The following is a 14,918-nucleotide window of genomic DNA, read 5'->3' as shown; positions in this document are numbered from 1 at the left end:
TGCTGGAGTCCTTTGATATCGTATATACAGCTGTGATTCCCTACACCTTGTCATATAATCATGAATGTGACTATATAAATGATTAGAAAGGTTTGTGACAAAACGTTACTGCTGCTTGCTCCGTGCTTCACCACATGTCACTTTCACCGTCGTGGCGCTGGTTGTCGTCTCCAATGTCGTTGAAATGATAGTAGTCCTTCACGTCGTGGCCGTAGCCCCCGTACCCGTACTCCTCGCGATTGCTGTTTCCATGTTCATCCTCGTAGATCTGAGCATCGTCGACGTACTCCACCTGGTCATCTGGACCGGCGTCGGCGTACTGAACGGCAGCCTGAGCGATTAGCTATGGGTCAAGGCCGGTCGAATGGGTCGGCACTTACTCTATGGTAGTTATAGTTGTACTGGTCAAGGCTGTGCTCGGACTGCTCGTCCTCGCGCTGCTGCGACGCGTAGGCCTGCTCCTGCCGCTTGCGCCGAGCCTCTTCCTCCAGCCGCTTCTGTTGGGGCGAAGTAGGCACGTTCATCTGCGGGTGCATTGCCTGAACAATGGCCAGGTAGCTGTACATGAAGTTGCTCAGCAGAACCTGGCTGAGAAGTGGCCGGCGTGGGTTGGCCAGCTTGATGTGGGCCATCCGATAAATCGCCCTCTCCTCCATGAGCGGGAACCGAGTCCAGCTGTAGTCCACATCCGGCCGCAAAGGTTTGTATGCGGGCTCATCGGGGACTTGCAGATGCTGAGACTTCTTGTTGGCCTTATCCTTCTCTTCCTTCTTCTTGCTTCCAAAGATGGACGAGAAGATGCTACCATCCTTGTCCTTCTTGCTGTCGCTCTTGCGGCTGCCTTCCTTCTTCCGCTCGTCGGCTGGTCTTCCTTCAATGCTATCCCGGTCCAAGACGAGGCTTTCGCGACCCTTGCCGTTCGTTTTGTCAATCGACGTCTGAATGACATCCAGCCTGGCGTTGTCTTGCGATTTTTCCGCGAGCGCCTTTGACTTGGACTTTCTGCTCTCCTCCTTCTTCTTGTCTCTGTCATCGGCAACGCCTTTTAGCCACTTCCAGGCGCTCCCTGACCTGCTGAGTGTACCGGGCGAATCATCGTCGCGATCTTTCTTGGACTTCTTCTCAGGCTTCTTCTCAGCTTGGGCCAGCGTGGGGATGAAGGTGAGGCTGTCGGTGCGAGAGGCATCTCCTCCAGCCAGGGACGAAGGTGATGCGAGTGCGTCGTGAAGTGACTGCGTGGGCACAGAAGGGGACGACTTGGAAGTGTATTGGGTTTTGCTGTTGGCCAGGGCCGGGCGCGCCGTTGACCTGGAAGGAGCCTCGTCGATGACTATCTCAGGTTGGTGGTCCTGTTGCTGCCCGGAACTTTGCGACGATGATCTCTGGGGGAATGACCTATTATAATGGTTATCCAGTCGTGCAATGCGCTCTTGGGGCATTGCAGGCTCCATGCTGGCCGCGTTGGAGGATGTCGAGGAAGCTCGAGCATACGGCTGATCCTGTTGCGCCTGCGGCGATGATGCCGCCTGCGACTCGGCACCATGCTCCGGAGGGTCGTCAGAACTGGACAATGTTTCAGGCGATTCGGTCGTGAAGGAATTCTGTCTCCAAACAGGTCGCGACGGACGGGAGTAGTTTGCCCTCAAAGGCGAATCGCTGGATGCTTCCGGCGCCCGTTCACTGGTGCCATCGGGCGATTCGCTTTCCTGGTGCCGCTGCGCGAGTCGCTTGGAGAGTGAACCTCTGTCGCCAGAGCGCAAGCTGCCACCCTTGCGGTATGTGGTTCGGGTGGATCGCCGGAGGCCGACGCCAGGGGCCATCGGGAGGATAGGCATGTCGTCGTCGCCGCCCTCCATGCCGGCGGGAGCGTCCTGCGATTCTTGCGCGAGCCTCTGGACGGCACCTGTTGGATCTCGGACCAGCTCTTCGAGACTCAATTCTGAACCATGACGACCCGCACCACAGCGTTGCCTCTCTAGCCGCTCGGCACCGTCAACATAGCCAACACCGCCTCGTCCGCCAGAATTGTCGATCTGGCGTGACAGCATGGATTTTTGCCGCGTCAAACCGGAGCCAGTGCTGGCATGGCTGAAGTCGCTTTCGGCAGAAAGCCACGAGTCCCCTGATCTCCGCTTGATGGATTGCACACGCTTCTCCAGGAACGATTTGAACTCGGTTGGAGCCAGTTCCGGGTGGACCCGAGCCGGAACCCAAAGCAGTCTCGAAGGATCATTCTCGTCGTCATCTCCGCTTGGGGCAATCGCAGGTATCGCCGAGAGGCTCATGGGAGGCATGTCCGGATCAATGCTGTTTCCGACGTCCATCGACAGCCGCCTCAGGGCTTGCAAGTTGCTCAGCTCCTGGGCAATATCTTGGGGATTGTCGATGTTAGTCAAGGGGAACTGCGAGCCTGTGGAATCGGCTTGGACGTCACGCAGCGATAGCGTTGGGGATGGAGGCAGTTTCGAGCCATTGTCATACGAGGAAGGCGGAACGGGTAGTGATTGCATTTTTCTGAGGCTGCCATGCTCGCCATGTGCCGGGGATGAACTGGGCGGTTGATCCGCGACGGGTAGGGCGGGATGTCGTTGCGTCTCGTCAGCATGCTGGTAGCGATTTTGTTCGTTTGGGTCTGCTTGTGGCGTTCTGTGTATCTGCTCGTGGTATGAGGAGCCGTCCATGAAGCTCAAGGGCCGCCCCCCTTCGGAGCCCGAATCATCTTCGTCGCCGTACAGGGTCCCGATCGCTTCGGTGACATGGTGGCTCGGGTCGGAGATGGATAGTTGGCTGGCGTGACCACGTCGACTACTAAAACTGCCAGTAACTTCGTCGCGGGGCCGAGATGAGGTCTTGCACGTTCCGTCCTTGTTAGCAGCTTTTCGGGTATCCGTTGCAGAGTGGCGGAAGTGGGAACGAAAAACGGCGGCAAACATAGATCCACGTGTGCAAGGGTCGGGAAGCATTTCTGACCGAAGACATCCCAGGCCCGATCGCATGCCAACAGAAAAGGCAATGGGGATGAGGACGGGGATGGATTTTGGGCAAGGGGCGGAACTCACCATCATGGCGGGCGATGCCCAGGCGTCACGAGGCAGACACGCCGACAGCCCCTTGTGTTTTCTCTTGATGGGCAGCCAACCCCGATCTTAGCACTCTCGCTGGCCTACCATGGAGGGGTGACGCAGCGACGGCTAGGACGCGAAGATCAATCGTCAACGGCGTGAGAGGCAGAGGAAACACCTCCTGGAGGGTCGGAGTCGTCGAGACTATCGTCGCATGAGGGAGGCAAATGTACGAGTCGAGGGCCGCTCTCGGCAAGGTCTGTTGGCTGGGTGTACAAGATCGGTTCCTGACGAGGTTCTCGTGGCTTCGCCGTGTTCCGCGTAAGATGGTGTGTCGTCGATCGTTGCTGATGTTCGGACTGAATGCCGGGACCGAGTGGTACGAAGGCTCCGTACCCGACTCACTTCTGCAGCCTGCTCCCAGCCTGTGTACAGTACAAGTACTGCACAACGGACAAGCACAGATATTATTACTGTACGGAGTACGAGTACAGCACTAACCTACTGTAGTCGCAGCCCCACGCCGCGGATGGAACCTCGTGCTGGACGAGTTCAGTACATGTACTTTTCCAGGTGTACAGTATTACCTACAGAACTTGGAGGTGCACGAGTGCTGGAACATGTACATGTACATATGCAGTACAGCAAGTGTGCAGTAGGCGTGCTCCGAACAGGCCGGCTAGTGGTCAAATTACAAGAAAGGTACTCAGTCTCTACTCCGTACGTACGGAGTACGGTGTACGGAGTTGGAGTAATGAAATCGATGATTGGTTAGTCACGTGGCCCCACTACGAGGCCATTCGCGAGGTCGGTGCAGAGAGCTGCGTCACGGGCACACGGCCCTTGCGTAGCGATTCGCGCCCTGGTTACCACAAGCCCCGCTACGACAATGCGATGCGTGCAGTGTTTTAGCGTCTCTACGTGCACTGTGCAAGCTTTGCCGAGGAGGTACGGAGTAACTACTAATAGGGATTTAAGTACAAGTACACCAGAGAACTGCACTGTACATGTACATTTAGTACTGGTGTACGGTAATAAAAGTAAGTACAATTACGTGTGAGATGTGCAGTACATGTGCTCCGTAAACATCCAGGTATGTAATGACACATGGCACTGTTTCAATCAACAGTGCGTGTGTCAGTATTACTGGATAGTGACATCCGGTTGGTCTACACATGTGCGCACACTTTAATGTCCAACACGTTTTCTTCGATACGTCTCCTCAGGGACATCAGTTTCTTGAGTATTCCAGACCAGCCGATATGCAAGGGCGATTTTGGGTGGGGTGGGGGGGGCATCATACATAAATACGCGCGGGTGAGTATCATCGCCCAACTGGAGTTTGTCCCGGCACAGCACGAGCACATGAACACATGTATATCATTCTTACCAGTACGTCGTACTGTACAGCCTGTATAAGTATAGCTGTGATTGCATGTGAGCGTAGGGCATCAATACAGCAAGCACCAGCTGCAAGAATAGGATCATGTTGAGTATGCCTAGGAGGATACGATAGGCCCAACGCGTGACTGACTGGGTGATCAAAACACCAAGATAGGAGCTTCCCGCCCCACAGTTGAAGATGGTTGATGATGACTTTCGTCTTTCATGGCAATCAATGTTTGGCATGGAGTGAGGGCATGTACTCTTGCAGCAACCTCAATTTTTCCCTTTGCCTTTCGACTACTGCAGAAATACTATTGCACGCTCGTGCATTTACTCTACAGCAAGTACCATCAGATGCAAGTTCCAACCAAGACACTGCTAGGCAGACAACACTGTACAAGTAGCTACATAACGAGCTAGTCCAAAACAGGCATAACACTGAACGACTCGAATTTGAGATGGTAGTGGCAGACTTGCTTTGCAGCTTCAAGTACCTACACAGGGGCGCTACAACAGAGTACATGTGCTGTACTAATAACGCTATGAGCAGGTGTGCAGCATTATTGATAGTGTGCTTAGCAAATGTACTTCACTAATACCAAGAACAGTACTTCTATTACCTACTCGTACGGAGTACGGAGTACTCCCTGCTTATTTCCTCTCATGTACATGTGTACATAAACTGCTGGGTTCACCTGTGCTGTACCGTTGATACCTGGTACCTCATACAAGGTGCCCATTGTCCAGTGCATGTACTACCACTAATGCTGGGCACTTTGCAAAGGTACTTACTTACCTGTACCTACTGTTAGTGCCAGCAGCAGAACAGCAGCGAGGAGTTCAAGGTTGCTAGCAAGCAAAACCCCCCGTTCTCACCAAGCCCGCCAACGAACCGCCAACGAGGAGCCCGCGTCCAGAAAATTATCTCCAGCCTTGCGACCTAGCTGCGAAATCTACCTCCATCATTATCTCGCCCTCACCCATCCGCCTCCGCCTCTCACCGTAATCCGCTTGATACCCGACCCTACTTCGCCTGGGCTTCTTTCTTACCTTCCTCGTTGCTGCCCGCGAACGCTGCTCCCTCCTCCATCATCGACGACTCCTTCCTCGCACACGCCGAGCGCGTTTGATCGATCCCTCGGTAGAATCATGGCTGCTGTGAGTTGCCCAACTTCTGCATCCCCTCGCTCCTGCCTAGTGTCACCTGGATAGTTGTTGAGATCCGGCGGCGAGTCGTTTTCTGGTGCCCGTGCAACTGCGGTGCAGAAGATGGAATCGAATTTTCTCCCTCCATTCTCGCGCTCGTCCGAGCCAGTGTCACATCACCTCACCCTATTCCTCCCACCACCCATCCCGCTCGCACCTGTTTTTGGGGTAGCAGAAGATCAGTCATGTTTGCCAGCGAGTCCACTCCCATGATGGCCTCGCGTTTTGCGACGGGGCAGTTTCTGGCTCCGTGGTGGAGGATCGGCGGCCGAGCACGCAACGTAACTAATGGTTCTCAGTCGCGCCCATACAACAACCCGGGCTATCTGCAAAACGGTGGCTCTGGCCTTCAGCCGGGTACCGCCCCTCTCTTGCCTAATCAGGGCCGAGTTATCCAGTCCGGTCCCATCAGGATTCTCTGCATCGCCGATGTTCGAGGTTGGTGCCGGCGGCCGTTCCGTTCCGTCGTAGGACTGCCTGGTCGCTGACGCTGTCCGCAGGAAACCTGAGCTCTCTCAACGATCTTGCGAAGCAGGCACGAGCCGACCACATCATCCACACGGGCGACTTTGGCTTTTACGATGACTCCTCGCTCGAGCGAATCGTGGAGAAGACCCTCAAGCACGTGGCCCAATACTCGCCACTCATCTCCGAATCGGTGAAGAAGGCCGTTCAGCAAGTAGGAAATGGCTCCGTCAAGAGTCGATTCTCGCCCAGCGAGCTTCCGCTGTCGGAGCTGCCTCTGCTGCTCAGCGGCGCCCTGAAGTTGGACGTCCCCGTCTACACCGTCTGGGGTGCGTGCGAGGACGTCCGCGTGCTGGAGAAGTTCAGATCCTCCGAGTACAAGGTGCCCAACCTCCACATCATCGACGAAGCTCGCTCCATGCTCCTCGAGATCGGCGGCGTCAAGCTCCGACTGCTCGGACTCGGAGGTGCCGTCGTCATGCACAAGCTGTTCGATAATGGCGAGGGGCGTACCACGATCGCTGGCGGGCAGGGCACCATGTGGACGACGTTGCTGCAGATGGGAGAGCTCATCGACACGGCTCATCGAGTCTACGACCCCACCGAAACCCGCATCTTCATCACGCACGCATCCCCGGCCCGAGAGGGCATCTTGAACCAGCTTTCCGTGACGCTAAAAGCCGACTTCTCCATCTCGGCCGGTCTCCACTTCCGATACGGAAGCTCCTACAACGAGTTCAGCGTGAACCCGACGCTAGATCACTACCGCGGAAAGCTTGCCGCTTCCAAGGCGTCCTTCAACGACGTTTGGGAAACGGTCAAGGGCGAAGTCCAGCCCGCCATTCAGCAGAACGAGGCGCAGCAAAACCTCCTCAAGAATGCTCTTCAGCTCGTCGAGAAGATGCCCACGACGGCGGCTGGCGGGAACCCCTTTGGCGGACCCGCTGCCGGCAACCAGGCTTCACTGGGACAGGTGGACGAGAGCGCCTTCAAGAACATGTGGAACTTCAACCTCGCCGACGCCGCGTTCGGCTACCTCGTTCTCGAGATTCAAGACGGTCGAATCGGCACCGAGATGCGCGCCCAAGGATTCAACTTTTCGCACCGCGGAGCGCAGCAGCAGAAGCAACAGTCGGGCGCCGCCACCAGCGCGCCGCCCGCGTCGGCCGGTAGCCTGTCCGCACCGGCACCGTCGACGCAGACGGCGGCACCCCTGCCCACAAGCCGACAGCCCTCGACGGGCCAGCCACCGAAGGCGACCGTTTCCACGCCGGGAACGCAAACGCCGGCCTCTCCCCAGCCCGGCCAGGGCTCCGCCGGCATGGCGGGACGAGACTCGGACAAGTCGACGGCGGCCGCCAACGGATCCGCCAACGGCCCGGAGCCTGGTGCGGGCAAGGCGCAAGCACCCGACTTGATCGGCCTGTTCGTCATGAACATCGGCAGCGAGGAGCAATGCCGGGACCTTTTCGACGACGAGAGCAAAGGCAAGATTACGAGGGTAGACAAGCATGGCGCGCAGAACAAGGTTGTCCATTTCAAAAGCACCGACGACCGAGATGCCGTCTTCGCAAGGCTACCTGCCGAGCTCAAGGCCAAAAACCCGGATGACCGATCCAAGCCGCTCATCCGCGTCTACCAGCAGCAAGGCAAGCCGTTCAACAACCGCGGAGGCGCCGGCACCTGGGGAGGCAACCCGCGAGGAGGCTCCTCGGCGAGTGGCTACCGAAGCGCTGGGGGCGCCAGCGACTCCGAGAGCACGCGACGCGGCGGCCGTGGCGGCCGAGGCGGCAGGGGTGGCGAGAGGAGCCGGGGCGGTCGAGGCCGAAGCGGCTTGAAGGCCGAGGCTGGCGCGTCCTCGCCCGCACCATCCACGCCGGCTGCGGAATGATTTCAGCCCGGCGCCGATTTGTTGCGTCTCCTGATGCGAAGGGGGATTTCCACCTGAACGGCAAATTCGATGCTGGACCCTCGCCATGTTCTCGGCCTCTCTCTCTCGGCCCATGTGATTCTAGCTCTGGAGCAAGGTTGAGCAAATCACGAAGGGCCGTTTGGGTCCACGATGCGTTTCTGTGTACGTGTACCGAAGGAGAATTCCGGCCACCGATGGGTTGATATGGCGGGGACGACCGTTTTTCTTGCGATTCGTTTTGGAGCTCGGGCGTGTGTATAGCAACGGGACGGTTGAGAACGCGAGCCGCCAATTGTCCGAAGCAATGCGTGATTGTGCTAAAGGGCCAGGCCAAGTCCTGCGATACACGGAGTTTGAAAATATGTATTTGCATGCTACTCGTACACCATGTTCACATTGCGGGCAGGAGAGGGGGGGCAAGACCCCATGTACCTATAGCGGCTTAATGCCTCTGTGAATGGCTGCAATGCCTCCGGTCAGATCCTCGTAACCCTCTCCAGCGACGGCAAAGCCGGCGTCGACAATCATGTCCCGGAACTCCTCCTGGCTCGGGAATCGTTCGATGCTCTCGACGAGGTACTGGTAGCTATCGCGGTCGGCCGCTACGAGCTGGCCGATGAGGGGGATGGCACTGAAAGACCACTGCTTGTAGACGGCGTTGAGGAGCGGGAACTTGTCCACCTTGGAGAACTCGAGGCAGGCAAAGACGCCGCCGGGCTTCAGGACTCGGTGGGCCTCGCGCAGGGCGGCAGGGATGTTGGAAAAGTTGCGGATGCCGAAGGCGACGGTGTAGAGGTCAAGGGAGTTGTCCTTGATCGACGGCGGTAGCACCTCGGCGTTGGCTTCGAGGAAGGAAAGAGACGACTGGTGGGAGGCGGGGAGGGCGAGGGAGCGTTGGCGGCCGACGGCGAGCATGGAGGGGTTGATGTCGGAAATGGTGACGTGCACGTTGGGGTTGCCGTTGAGGTTGTGGGCACGCTGGAGCATGCGGAAGGCGATGTCGCCCGTGCCGCCGGCGACGTCGAGGATCTGCTGCGGTCTTCCGATCGGGTTCGTCGCGCCGGGGTTGAGAGATGAGACAAAGTAGTCCCTACGGGCGCCGGAGAGAGCCCATGTCAGTGTCTATTATGCATCTCACTACAAGGTGAGGCGGGAGTGGTGGGGGGTGGTGGTTTTGGCGATGGAGGATGGATGGAGACTCACTTCCACAGCCGATGGACCCCGAGGGACATGAGGTCGTTCATCTTGTCATACGACTCGGCGACGCTGGAGAAGACGCCGGCGACGCGCTGCTGCTTCTCGCTCTCGGTGACGGTCTCGTAGCCAAAGTGCGTTTCACGATTCGACGTTGGCGTAGGGCCGGAGGGGCCCAGGCGGCGACCATGGCTGGCGGAAAAGGAACGGCAGGGATTGGCGACAAAACTCAAACAAGGCCTCGGGGCACTGCGGGTACAGCTCCAAAGAGCTCGACGGGCGACCATGATGAAGGAACGGCTCGCGAGTCGGCTCCGAGCTGGTGACAGTCGTTGGTCTGGAGCCTTGTCAGTTTTGGACGAGGCTGCGACGGGAAACTTCATCAGCCAGCAGGAGCAGTGAATGGCCGGCCAATAGGGAGGTGGAGGAACTCTTGGGCCAGCCACTGTGGCTCGCCAGCTTTTCCTCGCCACCCTCTCCACACTATTCCCTGCACGGCGATCTAAATGTTACCCACCCATTCCTTCACTACCTGGATGCTGCCCCGAAGCCGTCACTACCGCAGAGTGTACAGCGTAGCATATGGTGGTACAAGCCCGTCCATACAAGTAGTCAATCGCATGTAGTTATTACTCTGTACAGTACGGAGTTTATGCCCCTGCATGCGTGGTCGTCGTCGGATGGAGTAATTCTTCGTCTCGCAAAGAGTCCCGACGCAAAGGAAGGGTACAGCAGGCTGGAGAGAGAGCGATAGAGGGGGTTGAACTGACAGATTCGGGCTATTTGCTGCTCGTGGCAGCCGCAGTGTCAACTGCAGACTCGGCAGCAGACTCGGCAGCAGACTCGGCCCCAGACTCGGCCACCTCCGAATCCGGTGGCGGCTGAGGCTGATGAATCTGATCGGGAGGATCCTGATTCCAGTTGCGAAGGTGGTTGACAAAGATACGGATCTTCCTCTTGGCGAACCAGAAGAGCGCCCCGAGGCCAATGACAAGACCGATAATGAGAAGGGCAATCTGCACGTTGGGCAACACCATAATGATGTGCTGCAGTCGCTACGACACTTGCTCTCGTCCCTCGCGTTGTGGCTGGAGATTTTTGTTCTTTGCGATGGATTGAGGAGGGCCGATCAGGATATGGATCTGTGAGTGCGAGTGCGTTCGAGAGTGGTGCAAGGAACAGCAGGAAGAAGGGAAGCCGGGTGAATCTGATGATTCTGCAGAGCAGTTCAAACAAGGATCCCCGTTCTTTTTCTAAGCCTTTGAACAGCTCAAATACTCCCGGCATATCATTGCTTCCCGTTCTGTTCCGTTGCTATGGGATCAATTCAGAGGCCAGCGTTGTTGCGTTGCATGATTGCCATGTTCAGTCCACCATTGCCCGCGCGCCGCATTCACGTAGGGACTCTTGAGGAGACACACGGCGTCCCGAAGATACAAAGTAGAGCCAAAAAAATTCAAATTGCCTCTGGCCCTCCCATGAGTGAATGAGCAAGAATGAATGCTAATCCTTGCCGTACATTGAGGTGATCGCCGATGGTGGGCATGACAACTAAGTAGTAGTAGGATCTGCGAGCGCCATTGGAATTACTAGGACTTGCTGCTAAGTACTATATTGGCATACCTTGAAGTAATACCCTGTACGACCAGTGCCATCGGTTAGGTGGTGGGTAAATTACGGAGTACATACTCTGTTGTTGTACTCCGTAGAGCATAATTACCTACTACTAATACTATTAGTTGTACAACTGCTACTGCTGGGTTTAACCAGTAATACCGTACGACCAGCAAGTACCATGTACGAACCATGTTTGCGGTAAGTATACCGAGAGTGATGACAAGAGACGGACAACCCTATTTTTTTTTTATAAAAAAAGCGACACATGGAAGAAATCTGGCACGAGACGATTTTCATACTACTCTGAGTCGGGGCGGACGGTTCGGAATTGGAGAGATCATGCTTCCTTGTACAGTATTATCGTCCAAGTGTTGCTTGTTACGGGCGAGGCCCTCGGCTGAGTGGGTGCGCGGGTTCCCTCGGCTCAACCCTTGGCCTACGGCGGCAGGCTGGCTGGCTAATATGGCAGCTCCCCCCTCGAAGCTCGAAGCGCGCCAACTCCAAGACAGTGAGTGGGAGTGGACTTTCCCACCTCTTCTCCAACGCAGACGCCCGTATTCTCATCCGACCCGTCCCGTTTCGCTCCCTCGATGAAGCCCCGCGTCCTTGGACGGATTGCCGCCCGGAGGGCGGCCTCGGTGTCGATGGCCAGGCCGTACGGGCAACCCTTCTTCAGCTTCGTCCGCGCCGCCAGCAGCGTGTCCCAACCGCCGCACTCCGACTACGTCTCCTTCCCGGGCGCCCTCAAGAGCGCCTTCACCAACACGCTCCAGTACGAGGTGCCCGAGTCGTACAAGGCGCTGCCGACGTACCGGGTCGTTGACCAGCATGGCGTCGTCGTCGATGGGTCCTTCCGGCCCGACATATCGGACGAGCAGATCGTGAAGCTGTACAAGGACATGCTCTACATCTCCATCATGGACTTGATCATGTTTGACGCCCAGCGCCAGGGCCGCCTGAGCTTCTACATGGTCAGCGCCGGCGAGGAGGCCGTCAGCGTCGGAAGCTCGAGCGTGCTGGACCCCGACGATCCCGTCTTCTGCCAGTACCGAGAGCAGGGTTTCTTCAAGGAGAGGGGCTTCACGACCAAGGAATTCATGTCCCAGCTGTTCGCGAACAAGGACGATTCCGGCAAGGGCCGGAACATGCCCATTCACTACGGCAGTGGCCGGCTGAACATTGTACCTCCCCCCCTCGGGTCTTCCCTTCCATCGTCCCTCTGACTGACCGACGGCGCTTCGCAGCACACCATATCCTCGCCGCTGGCGACGCAGATGCCCCAAGCGTCCGGAGCCGGCTACGCGCTGAAGCTGCAGAAGCTGCAGGACCCGAGCTCCAAGGCCAGGGTCGCCGTCTGCTTCTTCGGCGAGGGCGCCGCCAGCGAAGGCGACTTCCACGCGGCCATGAACATTGCCGCCACGCGATCGTGCCCCGTCGTCTTCATCTGCCGAAACAACGGCTACGCCATTTCGACGCCGACGCTGGAGCAGTACCGCGGCGACGGCATCGCCAGCCGGGGCATCGGCTACGGCATCGACACAATCCGCATCGACGGCAACGACATTTGGGCCGTCCGAGAGGCGACCAAGAGGGCGCGCGAGATGGCCCTCGAGGACGGCGGCAAGCCCGTCCTCATCGAATGCATGACCTACCGCGTCTCCCACCACAGCACCTCGGACGACTCGTTTGCCTACCGCGCCCGCGTCGAGGTCGAGGACTGGAAGAGGAGGGACAACCCGCTGACGCGGATGCGCAAGTGGATGGAGGCCAAGGGCTGCTGGGATGAGGCCAAGGAGAAGGAGGCTCGGGACGGCCTGAGGAAGGAGATCCTGAAGGGCTTCTCCGATGCCGAGAAGGAGAAGAAGCCGGCGCTGCGAACCATGTTCGAGGACATATACGAGGACTTGACGGACGATCTGAAGGCCCAGATGCTTGAGCTCAAGGACATGCTCGACAAGTACCCCGACGAGTACGAAGTCGGCGAGTACGACGGGGGCAAGGACACGTTGAATCCCTGAGAAAGAAAGCCGCCACGAGGGCAGGCTAGGTCAGGATTGGGCCTCGAGCGCGCTGGCCGTGTCCTGCATCACTCGGTGTCATGCTCTTGCCTTGCCTTTGGGTCAAGTAAGTAGCTGGTCGCCAAGGAGCGTGTACGCAGCAAATGACCACGACGAACCCACGCGCCGGCCCTATTCGCTGTCCATGAACTACCATGTTATCGTCCGCAAACCGGACGTCTGCGTTGTGCGGTGGACATGGTGCCCTAGAAAAGCGGCATGTAGCGGCGGGAACGACACACGCCGTCGGTGCGCTTTTATGGGGGGGGGTTGTTCAGGGACCACACGGATGGCCTGTTTGTGATGACGTCACCATGAAGCAAGTTTTTGTGTAAGAATCGACATGATGATTCCTAGTAATTACATCCATCGGTTCATAATTGGGCATGATGATGAGCAGTCCGCACTGCAACCTGCGTGCATTTGCAGAGCAACTTACGTCGGCGATGGGATGAAGTGAACGATAAGCGGCTTTGCCAAAGTCCCGAGCGATTAGCACGTTTGTTACCGGATAAACTTTGCATGCAAGTGCAAGTACTCCGTACGGCCAGTCAGTATTACTGAGTAATACCCTACACGCCACGCGTGAAATTGCCCGGTCAATGGCCTGCACCATAAAGGTCCGTCACATGACAGGCCTGAGCCCATGATGGACAGCGACGAGATGGCGACAAATCAGCGCGGCAAGTACGCTATTTTGTATTCCGTCACATTATTTGCTTCACTGTAGTTATGATGCCAGCGTTCCAAAAGCAGCACGATGCCCGCTCTCCCATCAACGTCCGCGCCATCCATTCTTTCATCTTCATGCTGCACGCACATCTCGATATCCAAGGGAAAATAAGACGAATGCTGACATAGTCGGGCCCGGTAAAGGTGCCAAGGACAACCGCCGCGTATGAAAGGCGAAGGGAAAGTTGGAGACTACTGAGCGGCCGCCACCATGCTCATGTAAACCCCCCAGACAACGCCAGCCAGTGAACCGACCAGGTTCCTCCCAGCGACCGTCTTGACGACGGTAAAGTTCAGCAGACTGACAAAGGGCCAAAACCTGAGGCCAGCAAAGGCGATGGACCAGAATTCAGCCTGCGCCGCTTCCCACACGGCGCTTCCGTCGACGCGAGAAAAGTCGATGGCCGACGGGGCGGTCCAGTAATTAACAGCCTTTAAGAGATTGGTCATGCGTGGGACTGGGTGCATGGCTTCGTGGAGGGCGCGCATGAAGGTGCTGAAGAGGAGCGTGTTGACAGCGGCGCCGATGGTCTGGTCAAGGGCGAACTTGATGACTGTGTTGCGGACGGACAAGGGGATTTCTTCCCGCACAACCTGCTCTGGCTTCCGGTCCGACTGCCCCTTACGCCCTTGCTGCTTGCCCTTGGCCCGACCATTTCCAGAGGAAGACAGAGGTTGGGGGCGTGCGGGAAAGGTGGACTCGAGAAATTCCTGCCTGCGCGAGGGTGAGTCACGAGACGACTGGGCAGAGGAGGGGAGTCGGGGATGGCGGTGCGCGATGACGAACCAGAGGAAGTTGGGAGGCGTGTTGACGGTACTGAACAGCAGAAACTGGAGGACAGGAATCCAGTCTATCGAGAACTCGGTCTGTTCGCCGGTCTCGGTCAGCATCCCGCTCGGCTCAACTCGTCAACGCCCGGCCTCACCTTTGTCCTGCTCGCCGTGATGAACTGGGCAAGGACATTGGAAATGGCACCCAACATGGCGGCCTGCAGCGTCGCCGCAACGATGGGTCGTGGAGCCATTTTTGAAAATATCTACTGCAATTAGACACGGAGCGCACGACCGATTATTGCACGATGCACGATGGATCGGCGGGTTCGCCCGAGGATCCGGGGATTCGGAGAGGAGGAGGGGGGGGGGGGGGATTTGGATGCGTCACGTGTTGGTCAACCGGTGCGCATCACATTTCCGTCGTGCCTTGCGGAGTTTGGTGACGTACGCACCCGTCGTGGATGACACTATTTGGGGCCTAAAGGGACACTTCTTGGATGGAAAAAGGGATCA

General features: G+C 57.4%; 6 protein-coding genes across 6 annotated transcripts; 2 read left to right on the top strand and 4 right to left on the bottom strand.

The window, feature by feature from the left end:
* Window positions 1–127: 127 nt before the first annotated feature.
* DCS_02178 (Sporulation protein Zds1) lies at window positions 128–3,065 on the bottom strand (the record flags this gene model as incomplete). Its single annotated transcript, XM_040799507.1, has 2 exons — window positions 128–331; window positions 381–3,065. The coding sequence occupies 2 exons, from the start codon at window positions 3,063–3,065 to the stop codon at window positions 128–130; spliced, it is 2,889 nt and encodes a 962-aa protein (XP_040660390.1).
* A 2,774-nt stretch (window positions 3,066–5,839) lies between these two features.
* On the top strand, window positions 5,840–8,010 carry DCS_02177 (ser/Thr protein phosphatase; the record flags this gene model as incomplete). Its single annotated transcript, XM_040799506.1, has 2 exons — window positions 5,840–6,092; window positions 6,155–8,010. The coding sequence occupies 2 exons, from the start codon at window positions 5,840–5,842 to the stop codon at window positions 8,008–8,010; spliced, it is 2,109 nt and encodes a 702-aa protein (XP_040660389.1).
* Window positions 8,011–8,463: 453 nt separating this feature from the next.
* Window positions 8,464–9,512, bottom strand: DCS_02176 (putative COQ5-ubiquinone biosynthesis,methyltransferase; the record flags this gene model as incomplete). Its single annotated transcript, XM_040799505.1, has 2 exons — window positions 8,464–9,121; window positions 9,235–9,512. The coding sequence occupies 2 exons, from the start codon at window positions 9,510–9,512 to the stop codon at window positions 8,464–8,466; spliced, it is 936 nt and encodes a 311-aa protein (XP_040660388.1).
* A 492-nt stretch (window positions 9,513–10,004) lies between these two features.
* On the bottom strand, window positions 10,005–10,262 carry DCS_02175 (uncharacterized protein; the record flags this gene model as incomplete). Its single annotated transcript, XM_040799504.1, has 1 exon — window positions 10,005–10,262. The coding sequence occupies one exon, from the start codon at window positions 10,260–10,262 to the stop codon at window positions 10,005–10,007; it is 258 nt and encodes an 85-aa protein (XP_040660387.1).
* Window positions 10,263–11,432: 1,170 nt separating this feature from the next.
* Window positions 11,433–12,860, top strand: DCS_02174 (2-oxoisovalerate dehydrogenase alpha subunit; the record flags this gene model as incomplete). The annotated part of the gene is made up of 2 exons (XM_040799503.1): window positions 11,433–12,023; window positions 12,087–12,860. 2 exons carry the CDS (start codon window positions 11,433–11,435, stop codon window positions 12,858–12,860), a joined length of 1,365 nt encoding a protein of 454 aa, XP_040660386.1.
* Window positions 12,861–13,823: 963 nt separating this feature from the next.
* DCS_02173 (uncharacterized protein) lies at window positions 13,824–14,656 on the bottom strand (the record flags this gene model as incomplete). The annotated part of the gene is made up of 2 exons (XM_040799502.1): window positions 13,824–14,498; window positions 14,558–14,656. 2 exons carry the CDS (start codon window positions 14,654–14,656, stop codon window positions 13,824–13,826), a joined length of 774 nt encoding a protein of 257 aa, XP_040660385.1.
* Between the last annotated feature and the right edge of the window lie 262 nt (window positions 14,657–14,918).

The sequence above is a fragment of the Drechmeria coniospora genome, chromosome 01 (genome assembly GCF_001625195.1).
Source record: "Drechmeria coniospora strain ARSEF 6962 chromosome 01, whole genome shotgun sequence".
NCBI classification, from domain to species: Eukaryota; Fungi; Ascomycota; class Sordariomycetes; order Hypocreales; family Ophiocordycipitaceae; genus Drechmeria; species Drechmeria coniospora.
The sequence above is the reverse complement of the archived record's forward strand: the minus strand, read 5'-3'. Positions and strand labels throughout refer to the sequence as shown.